Here is a 16014-nt window from a genome sequence, read left to right as displayed (position 1 = left end):
ATGACGCAAAACACGCAATGTTACCAATCCCGCTTCCCTCCGTCCGCCTCCTGTCTGCTACAGTTTGCCCCGCTAGCTCCTGTGTCTCAATCACAGACTCGGGTCTTTGCCACCGTCTGGTGACTACTTTGTTTTGTGGCTTTCTCTGACAACGCTGGCTTAATTATTATGAGCAGAGGAAGTGGAGACGACGTTGGCAGCGGCTAATTGCACTCGGTGTGCCTGCTTAATTTGTAGAACCGACCGGACTCCAGTCTCGATTTCCCACTGAATGTCCGCGCCTGTCGATCAAATGAAATCAATATTTAATATGTTCTTTGATTTTTTCACTTAATTGCAGGGCAAACAAAATGCAGCAACTGGCTTTCCTTTAAATACTTAATACAAGAAGCTGTTCCAGAAAATGCCCACTCGCCACAATTGGGATACGGAGCGCGTGGGTGTGGCACATTTGGCAGGCGCACTAAGTCCGCTATGCATAACAGATGCCAATCATGAGATTTTGCGCCCAAAGCCACGCAGGTAAGACATATTTAGTATGATGGTTATATCTAGCTTAAAATTTTATATGTTTTATGTGCCAGGCGATTTTTTTTTAAATAATAACATCGTTTCTTGGCATTTTATGAAAGTTTCTGAGTATCTGACAAGCACACAAGAACGAACGCTAGATGGCGCTTTGTTAGATTTTTAAAAATATGAAAACTGCCTAAAAGTATGCAATATTTTTTATTTGATACATGCGATGAATTACTGCTAATGATGCGAACACAGATCGTCTTCAACTTTATTTGTATTTAGTTCTTATATATATATTCATGTTCTTACATATTATATTCATAGACTTATTTTTCATTATTAATTTCAAAGCTTTTAATTTTTTTTTGTTCACCATAGAAACAAAAAGCGAAAAAGATTTGAATACTGCTCATATATAAATGAAAGGAAATGTTTTTATTTAATTTAAGATAATATTTAAATGAACGAAATAAAATAGGTCAGTACATCATTTAAAATAAAATTATTGTCTATGTTATTTATGATTAAAATATATTTATTACAAATTGCTTTGCTCAATTGCTAGACTCTGTGCAAGAGTATGTAAATTTCGATAGAAATTGCAGGAATAGATAGCTCTTTCGTTTTGGTTCTTTGCTGGTTTTGTCTCTTTCTATTGTTTCCGACCCGACCGAGTGTCTCACCCAAACAATGGCTACTATTTTCGGTCTTGGACACTTGCATGCACAATTGTGCACAAAAGCGTGAAGCCTCCGAAGTTGAATGGACAATAAACTTTTGTGTTGTTTTGTTCTAGGGCGGTCAACTTCTTTTCGGAAGTAGTACCACATACCACAGCACACGTTGCAAGAATGGCAAATGGCAAACGGCAGACGGTTTTTTTTAGGAAATCTTAGGATTGTTGTTGCTGAACTAAAAGCAGAAGAAACGGGCACAACGCGTCTAGATATCTTCTTTTATTTTTTGTTGAAGTGGCATTGTGAAGCCGGTCAAGGTTAATTTGGGGAAAATTAATGCGGCAGTTGGCAGTGTCAGACGAATGGAGCAGCAGATCATTTGGTCGCCGGATGTGTGCCAAAAATTGATAAATGAAACTAAATAAAACTAGCTGACTTCAAAGTTATGAAAGCTGAGGATGAATATTTCGCTTTGAAGTTGAGAGCCATTCGAACAAATTAATTCAATTACAGTGCAACTGAAGCTGAAGATATTTCAATTTTCATACGCGATTTCTCAATCAAACAAAGCCGCAACAATTGCAGATTTCAAATCTCTTTGAAGGCACCTGTGTGTGTGCGTGTGTGTGTGTGCTCGTGTGTATTAGATGTATCTACACAGGAAGCCGAAATATGACTGGCATTTTGGAAACTTTTTGCATGGACAAACAATTAAAAGTTTTGAAATACGTGTAACAAACAAACAAATGACAGTAGAAATTCACACAAATGAAAGTGAAAATGTCCAAATGTGAATAATTAGCTGCAAACAACAATAATAATGCACAGCAAACGAACTGAAATAGGAAAAATTTACACAAAATTCGCCACACAATTCGCCAGCTAACAACAACATCGACAACAACAACATCAACAAATTGTATCTGTATCCATAGCAGCCAAGTTAACATCAACATCTACGCCAATGACAATGGAACAGGCATGGGCAAGCCTCACGGTATCTGGCGTCTGGCGTCTGGCGTCTGGGGTCTGGGCCTGGGTCTGGGCCTAGGCCTGGAGCGGAGGGCATTAAACCCCCATAGTTGTTACATTTTTTATTAAGGCATCTTCAGCGCAGCATTAAAAATGCGACGTCGACATGAGGCAAGTGAAAATGTTGTTACCTTTGTTACCTTGTCTGTGCCTAAGCCCGTGCCCAGTGCCAACACTTTCTTTCACGCACACAAATACATAAATATATATATATATATATACATACATATATATACATACATATACACATATATAAAAGCTAAGGCACATACCCATACGTATCTGTGAGATACTTTTAGTGTTTGTCAAAATGCGAGTATCTACTACAACAAACTAAATCGTTTGATAGAAAGAAAAAAAGAAGTCGGCATGCTTTCATCGCAATTGCCAGAGTGTAAGATACCCTACATGTAAGCTACCCATATATCTGTTAAGCTTTCAGCTTTTATGCAGATTGCTTAAGCTAGCTGCTTGGTTCAGTTTCTTCTTCATGCCTTTTTTTTTATTTGATGTGTACAGGGTATTTTAACATGAAATAAGTACTAGACGCGAAAGTGTGGGAGACGCAAGTTGCCGTCAGCTGTTGCCCAGTTAGCCACATGCTGTTGATATCTGAATGACAGACGTCGCAACGTCACTCGCTCAACTAATTAAGTCGTTGAGGCCAAATGGGACTTAAGGTTGGGGCCCCACGGAAGCGTACCCAGTCGCATCCAATGACCGCATCTGCTGCTGGTTAATGTGGCTAATGTAAGGCGGCCAAATTGCGGAAATCCAGTTAACGCCCTATCCGCACAATCAGCGCATATTTATCTATAAATCTTCAAATCAGGTGCCACAAGCGTCAGCAGCTGTAATGATAGGGCCGGGTTATAGCTACAAATGTATAAAATGGTGTGTTTCATAAGAGGCGCAGATAATGATAAAATAAAACAAGTAACAACGGCTGGCATCTGCAAGCCAAATATTAAATACCCTGACAGAATTTGCAGATAGGTGAGGAGATTATGAGTCGAGCTTGTAAGTGCTGAGTTAGCTGGAAATAAACTAAGGTTTTCTGTTTTCGAACCATTCTTTCCATAGAGCAATAAGATTAAGTGCGCCGATGCTTCACGGACTTAGTTCATATGTAAGAAACAGGTAAAGTTCGTTAATGCCAAGTTTGTTGTTTAAGATATTTTGAAAGACAAAAAATTCGCATGCGAGAAGTACAAAAAACTTAATCTTCGACCGAGTGTTCTTATGGCATCTATATGATAGACCTAATCAAATTTCTTGCCGAAAATCTTAAACAGACAACTGTACCTCGGCTTTTGTTAATAAACAAGCATATAAATACGTTATGGAGTAGCATATGTGGTTACACAACTCATGACAAAATGATAATACCCTCTAAAAGGGCATGAAAACAAGTGCCTTATACTACTCAACCTGCTTGCTTTGGTAGAGCCAAACAAAGTCTTTATATAACCACTGCAATTAGCTGCATAAACAAAACATCCACAACGCACAGCAAAGTCTGTGGTCTTTGACCCCTTTTACATTTCCTGTTTGGAATTGTACACAAAAAATGTACATTCGACTAATCATGTGCGGAATTACCAATGGTCGGCATTACTGATAATGATTAATTAAAGTATTTGCTGTCAAAATATTTGCCACAATGCAGCGAATACGCCTAATCCGACAATCAATGGTAGCGATTATCTAAGAAAAGCTACTTAATTCAGAATTCATACGAATAGCCTTTATTTTCTACTCTTGAAACAAGTTACTGTAAGTTTTACGACTTGGACAACAATCTTGTCTATCTTAAGATCCAAGTGCGTTTGTTTTGAAAAAGTGTAAGTCCGCAGGCATTTTACTAGACACTTATACGTCCCAGAAAGTATCTGGAAATGTTTTCTGTTTTTCTGTTCCTATACATGACTAGACGAAAAGCGATGTGTGTCAACGAAGTGTTGAAAGCGACAATGTATTCGCAGATTGTAAATTTAGATTTAAAATTGAAGTTCTTTTAAATTTGTTATTGGCAAAAACTAGACAGAAGTTCAGCTTAATCCCCGAACTAACCTTGACAGAAGTTTAACAATAATTAGCATTTAAAATTGTCTTATATCTTAATGATCCCGCAACCAAGTTATTAATGGCCAACAGAGTGCGAGTTCTAATGATCTACAATCTAAAACCTCAGCGAAACACAATTTCCTGTTTAAATGACGGCTTGAAAAACGAAAGTTCCTTTGGCGCAACGGACTGCAATCTCATTAGTTGGCCTTAACTATAAAATGACACACATATTTTGAATAGTTTCTTATAGTTCGTATATAACTGCAGCCCAAAGGGCCGGGCACACTTAATAGGTTTTTGGGGTTTTGCTTTGAGCTGCAGTTGCCGCCTTTGGCCAGTTTTTCAACATTTGATACCCTTAATCCATTGAAAATTGGTAAAAGGGTATACTCGTTCGTCCAAATGTATGTAACAAGCAGCAGAAGAGTATATTTTTTCCTCATCAGGAGACGAGCTGAGTCTATATAGACATGTCCGCCTGTTGGTCTTTCTCTGTGAATGCATCGAGTTGAAAATTCAAATATACACTCTTATCAAGATATAGATACTATACCATACGCAATACAAGTTTGCCTTCTTTTCCACATCCCTTACCAATTTAATTGTATCAATAAAAAAAAAACTATATAACATATACGAGCTAAACACACCAAACTAGGTATGTGGATTTTCGTATATTAGACATCGATTAAAATATATTTTACACGTTTACTTGCCTGGGAATTTTACAAGGATCGGACTCTAAGCACCAATGTTAGTCAGGAATGCATTTTTTGCAACAGCTGCTGCGTTCAGGGTAGCTTCTAGTCGACTACTCCCGACTAGAGCATTCTTACTTGAGCTATTTTTGTTTCTTTTTGTTTAATAAACACGCAAATATTACATTAAACTCTCTGCCATACTTTTGCTTTTTCGGGTCTGGCGTGCTTAATGGGTGTAAGCATACTTATTTATAGTCTGTCATTACAATTCCGTAAATTAAACTTTTTAATGCGCAAATTGCTTCGAGCAACATAATGCTTATATATATTTTTTTGTTTTTGTTTTTAATAATTAACAACGCCAGCAGGTTGGACTAGAAACGGAGGCACGCCAGAAAAAATGAAGAAAGTTATTATTGTATAATCCAAGAGTGCGGGTGTAAGTACAGTGGAGTCTCCCAACGCTTTTCCGCATTACATGGGCGTGTTTTCTTTCGGTTTGAATGCGCTGACTGGCATTTGACCAAATGACCACCGATCGGTCATGACTTTCTAATTGCGATGGGGCTCGTTTTGTGGTTTGACAGCAGGCCCTAGGATGCGATCGCAGTAATTCTTCAAGAACAGCTCACAAAAGAAGTTCGTGTGGGTAGCTCTGTCCAATAAAAACCTCAAAAGACCGTTATATCAACAAGATGAGCTGGTATAAATCATTAGAAGCAGGTTACGCCTAACGAATTTATCTACGCTACACATGAAATGTATCTGGCAGATGTATCTTGAAGAACCAACGCGTGTCTGCACATGCTCAGAACACAAAACGTGATCTTGGGCCTCGGCGCGGAAGGAAGCTAGCAAAACGATCTGATAAGTGTCAAGATTGTATAACCTTCGAGTGCGTCCCAGGCCACAGCTCTCTAACCCCCCCTCTCCCCCCTCCCCCTCCCCCTCCGCTCCATCTCAACGGTTGTACATAATTAAATTCAAAAAGCCTACGAATAGAGATGAGCAATTGTTGGTAACTTGGCAAAGATTATAAAGAGCCTTTTATAATTATTATTAAATGGGAAATGTACACAAAAATGACCCAGGAAGTGTTTGGCTTTAATTGTTTTATGCGTTATTTAAAAAAAAACAAAGTAAGAGGATCTATTGGTTATGTGCTCTGTTGATTAAGATAATCTATTGATTCAATTTGTTATACGTTACAAAATAAATTTATTTTATATAGAAGAAAATTTAAAAATATTTCTCTCTTTTCTTTAACTTTTATTGATTTCTAACTCAAATTCTTTAAGATACTTTATATGTATATTAACTATATTTAATATTTAAAAAAATCCTATTTATTAGATATAGTTGACGCTCTCTTTTTCTCTTAGATATTTGATTTGAATATATAAAATATTATTTATATTAAATGGTTTATGAGTGTATATATTTTTGGGTATGAAATGTGTCTATATTCTCCTTAATTCTCTGAGATTTTTGATTTAAATATTAATAATAGTATTGTATTAGATACCTTTTTTGTTTTCCTGATTTATTATTTATTTTATTTTTTTATTTTTTTTAAATTAAATATTATAATTTTCTTATGCAGTGTGATTCGAAAATCATATTGGAGAGTAGCTCGAGGTCCGGGGCTTAGTTTATTAAAAACAAAAATGAAGAACAATTTTGTTTTAATCTTTATATTTGTTTTTCTTTTCTATATATTGTCTTTAAATAATTAATTTTATTTTAAATAAACCTATTCCCGAAGTTCTAGCCAGCTAAATGAAGATTCAGATAATAATATATTTTAATCGCACTTGCTGTGACTTTATTAGTACACCGAGTACTTCATTAATATTTGAGTTGTATGTAAATGACCATCGCAGTCGCAGTGACTCGGAAGCCACAATATCGCTTTCAATACGACTACGCAGACCTGATGGGCTCTGCCCTGGAGTAAATCTCCGCCTGCTGTTACTTCTGCCTGCCGCTGCCGCTGCTGCTGCTGCCTGCTGCCTGCTGCCTGCTGCTGCTGCTGCTGCCACTGGCTGTTGGATGTTACAGTTGTGCCATTGTTTTGGTCACACAGCTGAGAAACAACAACTCACGGCAGCTGAAATTACCCAAGCCAAAGACCTGCAAGGTGGCATGGGCCCCAAAGGCCTACGCTACACTCTGTGAAAATCAGGAAAAACAGACGTTGCCGCGCTTAGACAATGACTCGGCAGCGATGCTGGCGTTGACAGCGGCAGCAGCAACAGCAGCAGCAGCAGCAACAACAGCCGCCGCGCTGGCTTTGAACCACCAGCTGGCAGTTGGTAAGCTTCAGTCTAGCTTGAAGTGTGAACGCGCACGGTAACGTGTTTATCGAGAACACAAAAGTCGAGTGCTGGAAAATTCGGAGTCGGGACACAGATTCGGATTCGAATACAGCTTTGGATACGTACGTCGTCGGCCACGCAACGCTGCGCACGGCGCTAGAGCAATGAAAATTTATAATTTGCATAATTGTTGTTATTATTTGGTGTATTAAATTGTGTATGCCAGAATCGCAATTTCTGCGCAAAGTGAAATGAAACCAAAGCAAAAGTCGTAACCAAATGCCGCGCAGCAAATAAAATTTAAAATTTTCAGAAAACTTGTAAATTTAAACCTAATTTAAATCAAATCCAACCCAACTTCGATATGTACTGCACCAAAGATTGCGCCTGCCGTTTGTGCCGCGAGCTACGCGACTATAAGCTAAGCACCAAGAAGTCAGCAGTGCTGCCTCCGCAGCAACAGCTGCTCGCCAAGTCCAAGTCGAAGCTGGCTGGGAAGGGAACGCCTCCCAGCTCCCTGCTGGGTCGCATGCTCAATGAGAATTTCATACTGCGGCGACGCGGCATTTCGCTGAAGAACTTTCAGCCGCAATCGCTGCGCAATAGCGAAATGTGTCAGTCGCAGCCGCGCGATGTGCCACGCCCAGCGCAGACACCATCGCCCACGCCCATCGAGGAGCTGCCCGACTGGGCGGCCACACAGAGCCGGCGGGCAGAGGATCGTGATGGGAATGGAAATCTGGGTGATCGCGAGGTTAAACCAAATCACAAAGTGGTCATCTATTTTGGTGACTCCATGAATCGAGCTCAGCAGCCGCCGCAGCAGCAGCAGCAGCCACCCGCAGCATTGGCTTCGAAACTGCCCGCAGATGCAGCCAGTCTCCACTCACAGCTGCTGCAGGAGATGTCCCACAAACTGCAGGCCAATGACAAAGTCAGGCCAGAGACGGAGCCGAGAATAGCGTTAGAGGCGGTGGAGGAGTTGGAACTGCCCCAGTCGGCGGCGGCGGTGGCGGCGGAGGCGGAGGCAGAGGCAAACGTTGATGATGAACTGCCGCCCTACATTGAGAGCGTGCAGAATGGCGTAATTAATATCAAAATTGAAGGCAATTACCGGCGCGCCAGTGCGCTGGTGGAAACAGTGGCAAAGCCAACTCTGGCCGTTGTTGGCCAAATGAAATCCGATGCTGCCAACAGCGAACTAACTGCAGCTGATCATGATAATGACGACGACGACGATGATGATGATGATGACAGCGTCTCTGGCCCTGGCCACGATGCGGAGACCGCTAGTCAGTCAGATTCATGCGATTGGAGCTACGTTCAGGAGTGGCGACGCGCTGCGAGACGGTAGTGAAAAGCACTTCAAATGATTTGCCATTATTTTTTGCCCATTTTTTTTATTGTTGTTGTTGTTTTTTTGCATCAATTGTTGTCTGGGCTCCCATATTCTTGAGCTGTGAAAGCCATGGCTGTGAGGGTTTGCCCAGCCCCGACTAGCAAGTGAAAACATTTGGATTTAGTCTTTTTTGTTAAACATTTGCATGAAAAGGGAGTTGATTAAATATATATATATGAGAGTAAGAGTGAAAATCTAAGTATAAAAAAAAAAGAAATTGAATATAAGTCCTTTGAGTAGTCTATGATATGTTAATTAGTTTAGGAAATTTAACTTATGCCCTTGCAACCTTTGACACCCATTTTCATGCTTAATGCATGCATTCTTCTTCCCTTGAGGTAGGTCTTATAAAGTCGCTGGAACAAGATTTTTTTTATTTATTTCTGTAGGTTATTGAGCTACAGACGATTCTCATATTTCACCAAGTACGGTGAATTTATCGAAAAGTGTGAAACACTTCTTGAATTAAAATTAACAAAAAACTTTGAAAATACATTTTTAATTTAATCGAAGGGTAGAAAAAAAGAGTTTTTAGAGACTTTTCCCACATATTTTCCACAGTTGTGGGTGGAATTTTTTAAGATCATCACTAATCTGTCTGTCAGCACCCAAAGATATATACAGCTAATTACATGTTTGTATATTATATTCGGATTTCGTGAATAATTCCGAGAGGTCACTGATCGTCTCTGTGTAGAAAACAGTTCGCTAAATGAGCTCATGTCAAAGCATTGTAAGACACTGCCAAAAGCCATAAATCGTATTTAGCGCAAGACATTGTCCATTGCTATCCAAAAGAACAATGGGCAGTTTTCAAAAAAAAAAAAAAAACGCTGCTAAATTCTGGGTCAATCAAACATAGAAACGAAGTTTTATGTTACAGCATGAAATCAAAAATCATAATAAAAGCAAACGATTTAACTTGGATCTTTGCGCCATGCAAATGAATGGTCGTAACTGGCTCTTAATTTTTTTTTTTCCAGTTAGTTGATGTTCTTCTGAGCCAACGACAGTGCAGAAATGTGAGAACGAATAGCAACCCAATTTCATAAACAAAAGGAAACTTTACTGTGTATCTTGGCTAGCACACAGAATTGCGCATACTCTAACGTGCTTGAGAACCTTTGAGTTACTCGTCAGTCTCGCATTTGTGCGCTTGAATTATTCGTTTTATCCACACATTTTATATGAAAAATGCAGATTTGCATCCAATTTATAATTATTTAATAGATCGAAGCAGGTTAATAAGAAGAACATCATATAATACGGACAAGTATTTATTCAAGCAAACAGCTTCAGTGAGTCGCAGTCCCCCGATTTGGCTCTTTATAGTGCAAAAAGCGTTTGACAAAGTTTTCGCTGAAAAAGACGCAAACTCAGCAACGGCCTCCAGATCGTAACTCTGCTTTTAATTAGGTGCCACCTCCCAAGCTCAAGCTCAAGCCCCAGCACAAGCCCAAGATCGCGCTCTGCGTTCAAATACACACAAATACAAACCTCACACAGATACAAAGATGACCAAGTAGATTGTCAAGACAGTGTGAAAGATAAGCGGTAATATGACAGATATACTACCTATATCACATAGTATATGACAGCAGCTGCCTTGACCGTTAGGCGTTGCTTTGTTTACTTTTGGGTTGACAAATTCTACAAATTCAGATGTATTCTAATTAGTTGCATAACTGATGGGCTGCTGCTCACAAATGGGTCAAGCAAAGATACATTTGAATAAAGTTCAACTTTTCTGTTCTGTTTCGCGTAAGCTTCTTTTAAGTTTCATACTCTTTAAGAACAATTTTGTTAGAAATATCTTAAGGAAATATAATAGTAATGTAACATCGTTTACTCCCTCAATCATCGATCAAAATATCTATATTTCCTAAAGTATTATCTCATGCATAGTCTCTATCGTAATGTTCAAGTAGCTAAACCTATAATCAAGGCAAGTCTTTACGCCCATTTTCAGCTATTGTTATATGAGCTTACGCGGTCTAAATGAATTAAAATGCGCTTTTCCAAAAATTCCATTCGTATTTGCGGAAATTTTCATAATGCTCCCTCCAAATAATTTTGCTTATAATATCTTAAAAAATAAATACACTATTTTATTCCCGCCAGTTTTAAAATCAGATATTTGTGAAAAATATTGGAAGACGTTTTAGATTTTTGGTACGCAATATCCACATTTTTGGGAAAAATTGGCCTACGTTTATTCACCATTTTCGTTTAAATTATCCGATCGACTTGTTTTCGAATCATCTTCCCTGCCATATAGGAATGGGGTGGTTAAGGCAATACGGGCAAGAGAGTACAAACCGATTGTTACCAGATAGTGTATACAAGGAAAATTCACTTGGGCAGACAAAAGTAGTCGGGAAGTTGTTGTCCGCTCAAGAAGTGTCCACCTAACAGAGGGAGATTAGCTAAGCCTGCTTCGTGCTGGTTTTACAGAAACGAAAAGCCCATAATTGTGTCCGTTAGAGTTGTTTTCACTGTACTAATTTACTCCTTTCACATACATTAAGTCCAGTTTGACTAAATACTTTACGAGTCAATGTCTTTTATCTTTCAACAGACCCACGGGCAACTTGCCGCCAAACTTTGGACAGCAGGCGCCCGCACAGGTGACGGGATTGCCGCCAGTGCCGGTGCCGCCGCAGCCGCAGCTGCAGATACAGCAACAGGCGCAACCAGCCCTTGCAGCACCACAAGTGGGAGCCGGCGGTGGTGGCCATGCGGTGGCTATGGCAACGCCAGCACCGCGAGTCTTTAAGGAGCTGGCGCAGCAGCCGAACAAGGCGCCTGTGAATGTAAATAAGATAACAGCGAATGCGCTACCAGTGGTAACCAGCCCCTTGCCACTGCAGCAGCATCAGCAGCTGACTTCGCCCATCTCCAAGACGGCAATGCCGCAGCGTGCGGTTGCCGGACCCGCTAGGCTGACGGTGCAAAGTACGCCAGTAAAGTCTCAGCCACCGCAGCTGAGCGGCAGCCTGCAAAGCTCTCCCAGTCGGCCCACGCTGGGAATACCGACATCCACGACGACGACGCAGGCGCCGCGAACGCATCAGCACGAACAGTTTCGGGCGTTGCAGCGGGTGCAGGAGTGCCACAGTTCCTCGGATGAGAATCGTAGCTCAGGCCATGCTAGCATGTCGGATACGGGCGGGCACAGTTCCTCGCCAGCGGGCGGCTTGACATTGGGACCGCTGCCCGAGGATCGGCTGGCCGCTGGTGTTACCAATCGCAGCACACGCTCGAGACGCCATCGTGGAATAATGCCAGCCGGCAAAGCACCCTGGAGCGGCAGCGGCCTGGAGGACATAAAGCTGGCCATACAACAGCTAACAATGCGCTCCCAGACAAGCAGCAGCACCTACAGCAGCCTGAGCGCCGGCTCGGAGAGCTCAGAGCCGGCCAGGCGACTGGGACGCTATTCGTCGCTGGAGACGGTGATCACCAGCACCAGCGCGGATGAGTTTGTGTGGGTGGACTCGCACAATCGGCTCGTGGAGCTGCAGCATCCACCGTGGAGCCAACAGTGCATTATGCGTGTGCTGCGGAATGGACGCTGCAAGCAGCAGGCGGAGCATGCGTCCGTAGAGGTCATCTCCCGGCTAGGTTATCTGCTGCAGCGTGCTCTGGTGCGCATCGCACGGGAGATACAACGTTTCTCGGCTGGGTTGGGTTTGTGCTCCAAGCAGGAGGTGACCGGCGCCTTCAAGGTGGTGCTCTGCTCCACACTTGCCGACTCCTGCACCAAGGCGTGCCTGCGTGCCGCCGCCATGTTCGCAGTGCCCGGCGAGAGCGCCCTAAAGCAAAGCAAATCCTCACGCGCCGGTCTACAGCTGTCGGTGGGCAGCTTCTTCAGATGGATGACCGATGCTCGGCTGGGCAAGTTCATACACGAGTACGCTGCCGTCTACCTGTGCGCTGGCATTGAAAATCTGCTCGAGGAGATTATGTTGCAGTGCGGCGGCGGTGCCGGTGGCACCACTGCCCAGGCTCTAGATCAGAGCATTGCCAGTTCTGGCGATTTCTGGGGCTTGTTGCAGCCGTTTGCACATTTGAATGCCGGACGCATTGCCTCCGGCGCTTTGGCCATGCCGCGCTGGGCAAGCGCCTTTTCGCTGGCCACCTGTGTGGGTAGCATACGCGAGCTAAAGGAGAAGGCGCTGCGCACACAGCAGGAATTCCAGCATGCCACCGCCCTCTCCAATGCGGCGCTAAGTGCATTGTTCTATTTTATGCGCTGCTCCCAGCTGGAGCACACTGAGCTGGCTGCCCAGAGCTCAACGGCCGGCCAGGCGCCACCCAACAGTGGCACCCATAACGTCCAGGAGCTGTGCTATGAACGCGCCTACGTGGTGCTCCCACCGCTGGCCGAATGGCTGCGAGTGGCATCGGCGCACGCTGAGCACCGCAATGGCCTGATGATTGACAAGGATGATATTTTGCAGGTAAGCTGAGGCACACCTTCAATTAGTGTTTTATGTCCTAACACACCCAATCTACATCCTGTTGCAGGCTGCGCGTCTATTGCTGCCCGGAGTGGATTGTCCCATACGTCCTGTGGCTCATGATGAGGAGCTGCCCACAAAGAAGACGCACTTTAGCAGCGGCAGCAGCCAGGGTGGCAGCGCCACTGGCACTGGCAGCTCCAGCTCCAGTTCCCCGGCCGTGAGCAGTATTGGCGAGGACACTTCGGAACTGGGCAGGCGTGCCACCATTGGTGTCGCCTTCAAGCTGCTGCTGACGGGTCGCGCCGAGCTTCTAGCCCAAGCTGCGCAGCTGCTGCCGCCTACCACACGCTATGATACACAGAATAGCGCCGGGTTGACAGCCCTGATGATTGCCAGCATACGAAATGATGAGGTCGCCTTGCATGCCCTGCTCGATGCCGGCTGTGATCCGAATGTGGAGGTGCCGGCGGCGGGAAGCACTGGCTATCCGGCCATACAGCCGGACACACAACACTGGACGGCACTCAGTTTTGCCGCCAGCCGTGCTAACTATGTGGCGCTGCGCATTCTGCTGGAACGCGGCGGCAAGGTGGAGGGCGGTGCTCGCAGCAGCGAGGAGAAGTGCACATTGACGCCGTTGCAGCTGGCCGCGGGCACAGGCAATCTGGAGATGGTGGCACTCCTACTGGCGCATGGCGCCAATGCTTTCCTGTCTACACAGCAGAAGGACACACTGTGCTTTGCGGGTGCCGCGCAGAAGGGTTGCTTCTGTGCCATCTCCGTGGCGGCAGCGCATGGGCATCGTTCGTGCCTGCGCAAGCTGCTCACGCATCCGCTGTCGCCGGGCACGCGGGATGTGCTCTCGCTGGAGGAGATGCTCGCCGAGGGCGATGTGGTGGGTGTGCGTGGCTCTGGCGCTGCCGCGGCCACAGTCGCTGGGGAAGATCTGCTGCCGCTGCTGAACAAGACGCAGATCAAGCGACTCCAGGAGGCCATGTACCACAGCGCCGAGAACAATCACTTGGGTGAGCAGTAAACCAAAAGAAAACCCAAACGAAAACAGCCTCCACAAATGCTAAGAATATATTCTTTATTCCATTTCAGATATAACCATAGAGTTGCGCAAGCTGGGTGTGCCCTGGACCTTGCACTGCTGGATGCATGCGCTGTCGGCGGCTCACGAGTTGCGACTGGACGCGGTCATTGATCAGCTGTTGCAGGACTTTCTCCAGGTTTGCCCCGATGATTATAGCGCCCAGTTTGTTAGCGAGTGCCTGCCCCTGCTCTTCAACATCTTTCGCAATAAGAACGAAGGCACCACGCTGCTGCTGGCGGACATCTTTGCCACATGCTTTGGCTGGGAGGCGCTGCATCCACTGAAAGAGCAGCCGCCACTGCAGCCAGTCCAGGGCACACGCATCGATCCAAAGTTTGTCAACAATCCGGAACTAAGCGATGTCACCTTTCGGTATGGCAGCAGCCCTATCAAGTTATCTGGATTAGTTTTAACGTCCACTTTTCACATATTTTTCTTGCAGCGTCGAGGGTAAAATATTCTATGGCCACAAGATAGTGCTGGTCACGGCCTCGCCACGATTCCAGAGCATGCTCAGTGCCAAGCTAAGCGATGCCACCAGCACGCCCACTGTCCAGATCAATGATATACGCTATCACATCTTCCAGCTGGTCATGCAGTTTCTATATAGCGGCGGCTGCAGTGCTCTGGATGTATCCCATGGTGATGTGCTCGAACTGATGGCTGCCGCCAGCTTCTTTCAGCTGGAGGCGCTGCTGCGCTACACAGAGGCGCGCTGCTCCGAGATGGTCGATGTGGACAATGTGGTCGCCATGTATATACATGCTAAGGTGGGTGCTTATTATTATCATTCACATGGAGCTGGTGACCAACTCGGGTTCTTTCTCACAGGTTTACAATGCCAACAATCTCTTGGAGTATTGCCAGTGCTTTCTGCTGCAGAATATGGTCGCACTGCTGACCTACGATGATTCAGTGAAGCGTCTGCTGTTTGCCAAGAAGATACCAAATCATGATGTCCTGGCCGGCCTGCTCCAGACGCTGCAGCAGCGACTCAAGAGCCGCAAGCCGAATGCTGGTGGGTTGGTCAACGTCTATCGCTCTCCGCCGGCCACGCCTGTCAAGAAGTAGCGGCTACATCTCGCTCCTTACCCAGACTAACACATACAGCATATGTTCTGCTTATGTCATATTTATTGCATTGTTTTTAACGAATCTCTCTGAGCTCTCGTACTCGTATGTATTATAACGCCCCTTATGCCTAGACCTATCCCTAAATACTTGTAGTTGTATTTTGTACTCTCAACTTGTTCAGCGCACTGTTAATTTAAATGCTAGTTAACGTGGTACAGCTTAGAGCGTCCTGTAGCAAACCTGTAGTTAGTTGAAATTGTTTCTGCATTAAATGAAAAATAAAACCTGAAACAATATATGTATATACCCTGAGCCCAGCCACAGGCTGCCGTTACCAACATTCTTGCTTATTTTGATGCATACAACATGATGCGCTTGATGCGCAGCTTACGTCGCGGCAGTGCTTCTTCGGCTTTTACTGTCCGATCTTTATGAAATTTTTGAGGGCATACATATCCAAATTTATGCGAATTCCAAAGCCCAACAATATGACTCCAAAAATGTACGTACAACATAGCTCCATTTTGAGGGAAAGGGGTGAAAGTATCAAAGAAGTATAAGTTTTCGAATAGCGGAAAACTAACAAATTAAGTTTGGAGAATTTCGCTCCTATATTCTTCGAAATATGCTCAGAGAACTGAATTTTGATATAGGTTTTATAT

General features: G+C 44.0%; 1 protein-coding gene across 1 annotated transcript; it reads left to right on the top strand.

The window, feature by feature from the left end:
- The first annotated feature begins 403 nt into the window (after nt 1-403).
- Nucleotides 404-15625, top strand: LOC115768285 (ankyrin repeat and BTB/POZ domain-containing protein 2-like). Its single transcript, XM_030712827.1, has 6 exons — nt 404-522; nt 11295-13179; nt 13247-14207; nt 14287-14650; nt 14721-15048; nt 15110-15625. The coding sequence occupies exons 1-6, from the start codon at nt 404-406 to the stop codon at nt 15347-15349; spliced, it is 3897 nt and encodes a 1298-aa protein (XP_030568687.1). The 3' UTR covers nt 15350-15625.
- The last annotated feature ends 389 nt before the right edge of the window (nt 15626-16014 follow it).

The sequence above is a fragment of the Drosophila novamexicana genome, unplaced genomic scaffold (assembly GCF_003285875.2).
Source record: "Drosophila novamexicana strain 15010-1031.04,08,12 unplaced genomic scaffold, DnovRS2.1 tig00000009-arrow-pilon, whole genome shotgun sequence".
NCBI lineage: Eukaryota > Metazoa > Arthropoda > Insecta > Diptera > Drosophilidae > Drosophila > Drosophila novamexicana.
The sequence above is the reverse complement of the archived record's forward strand: the minus strand, read 5'-3'. Positions and strand labels throughout refer to the sequence as shown.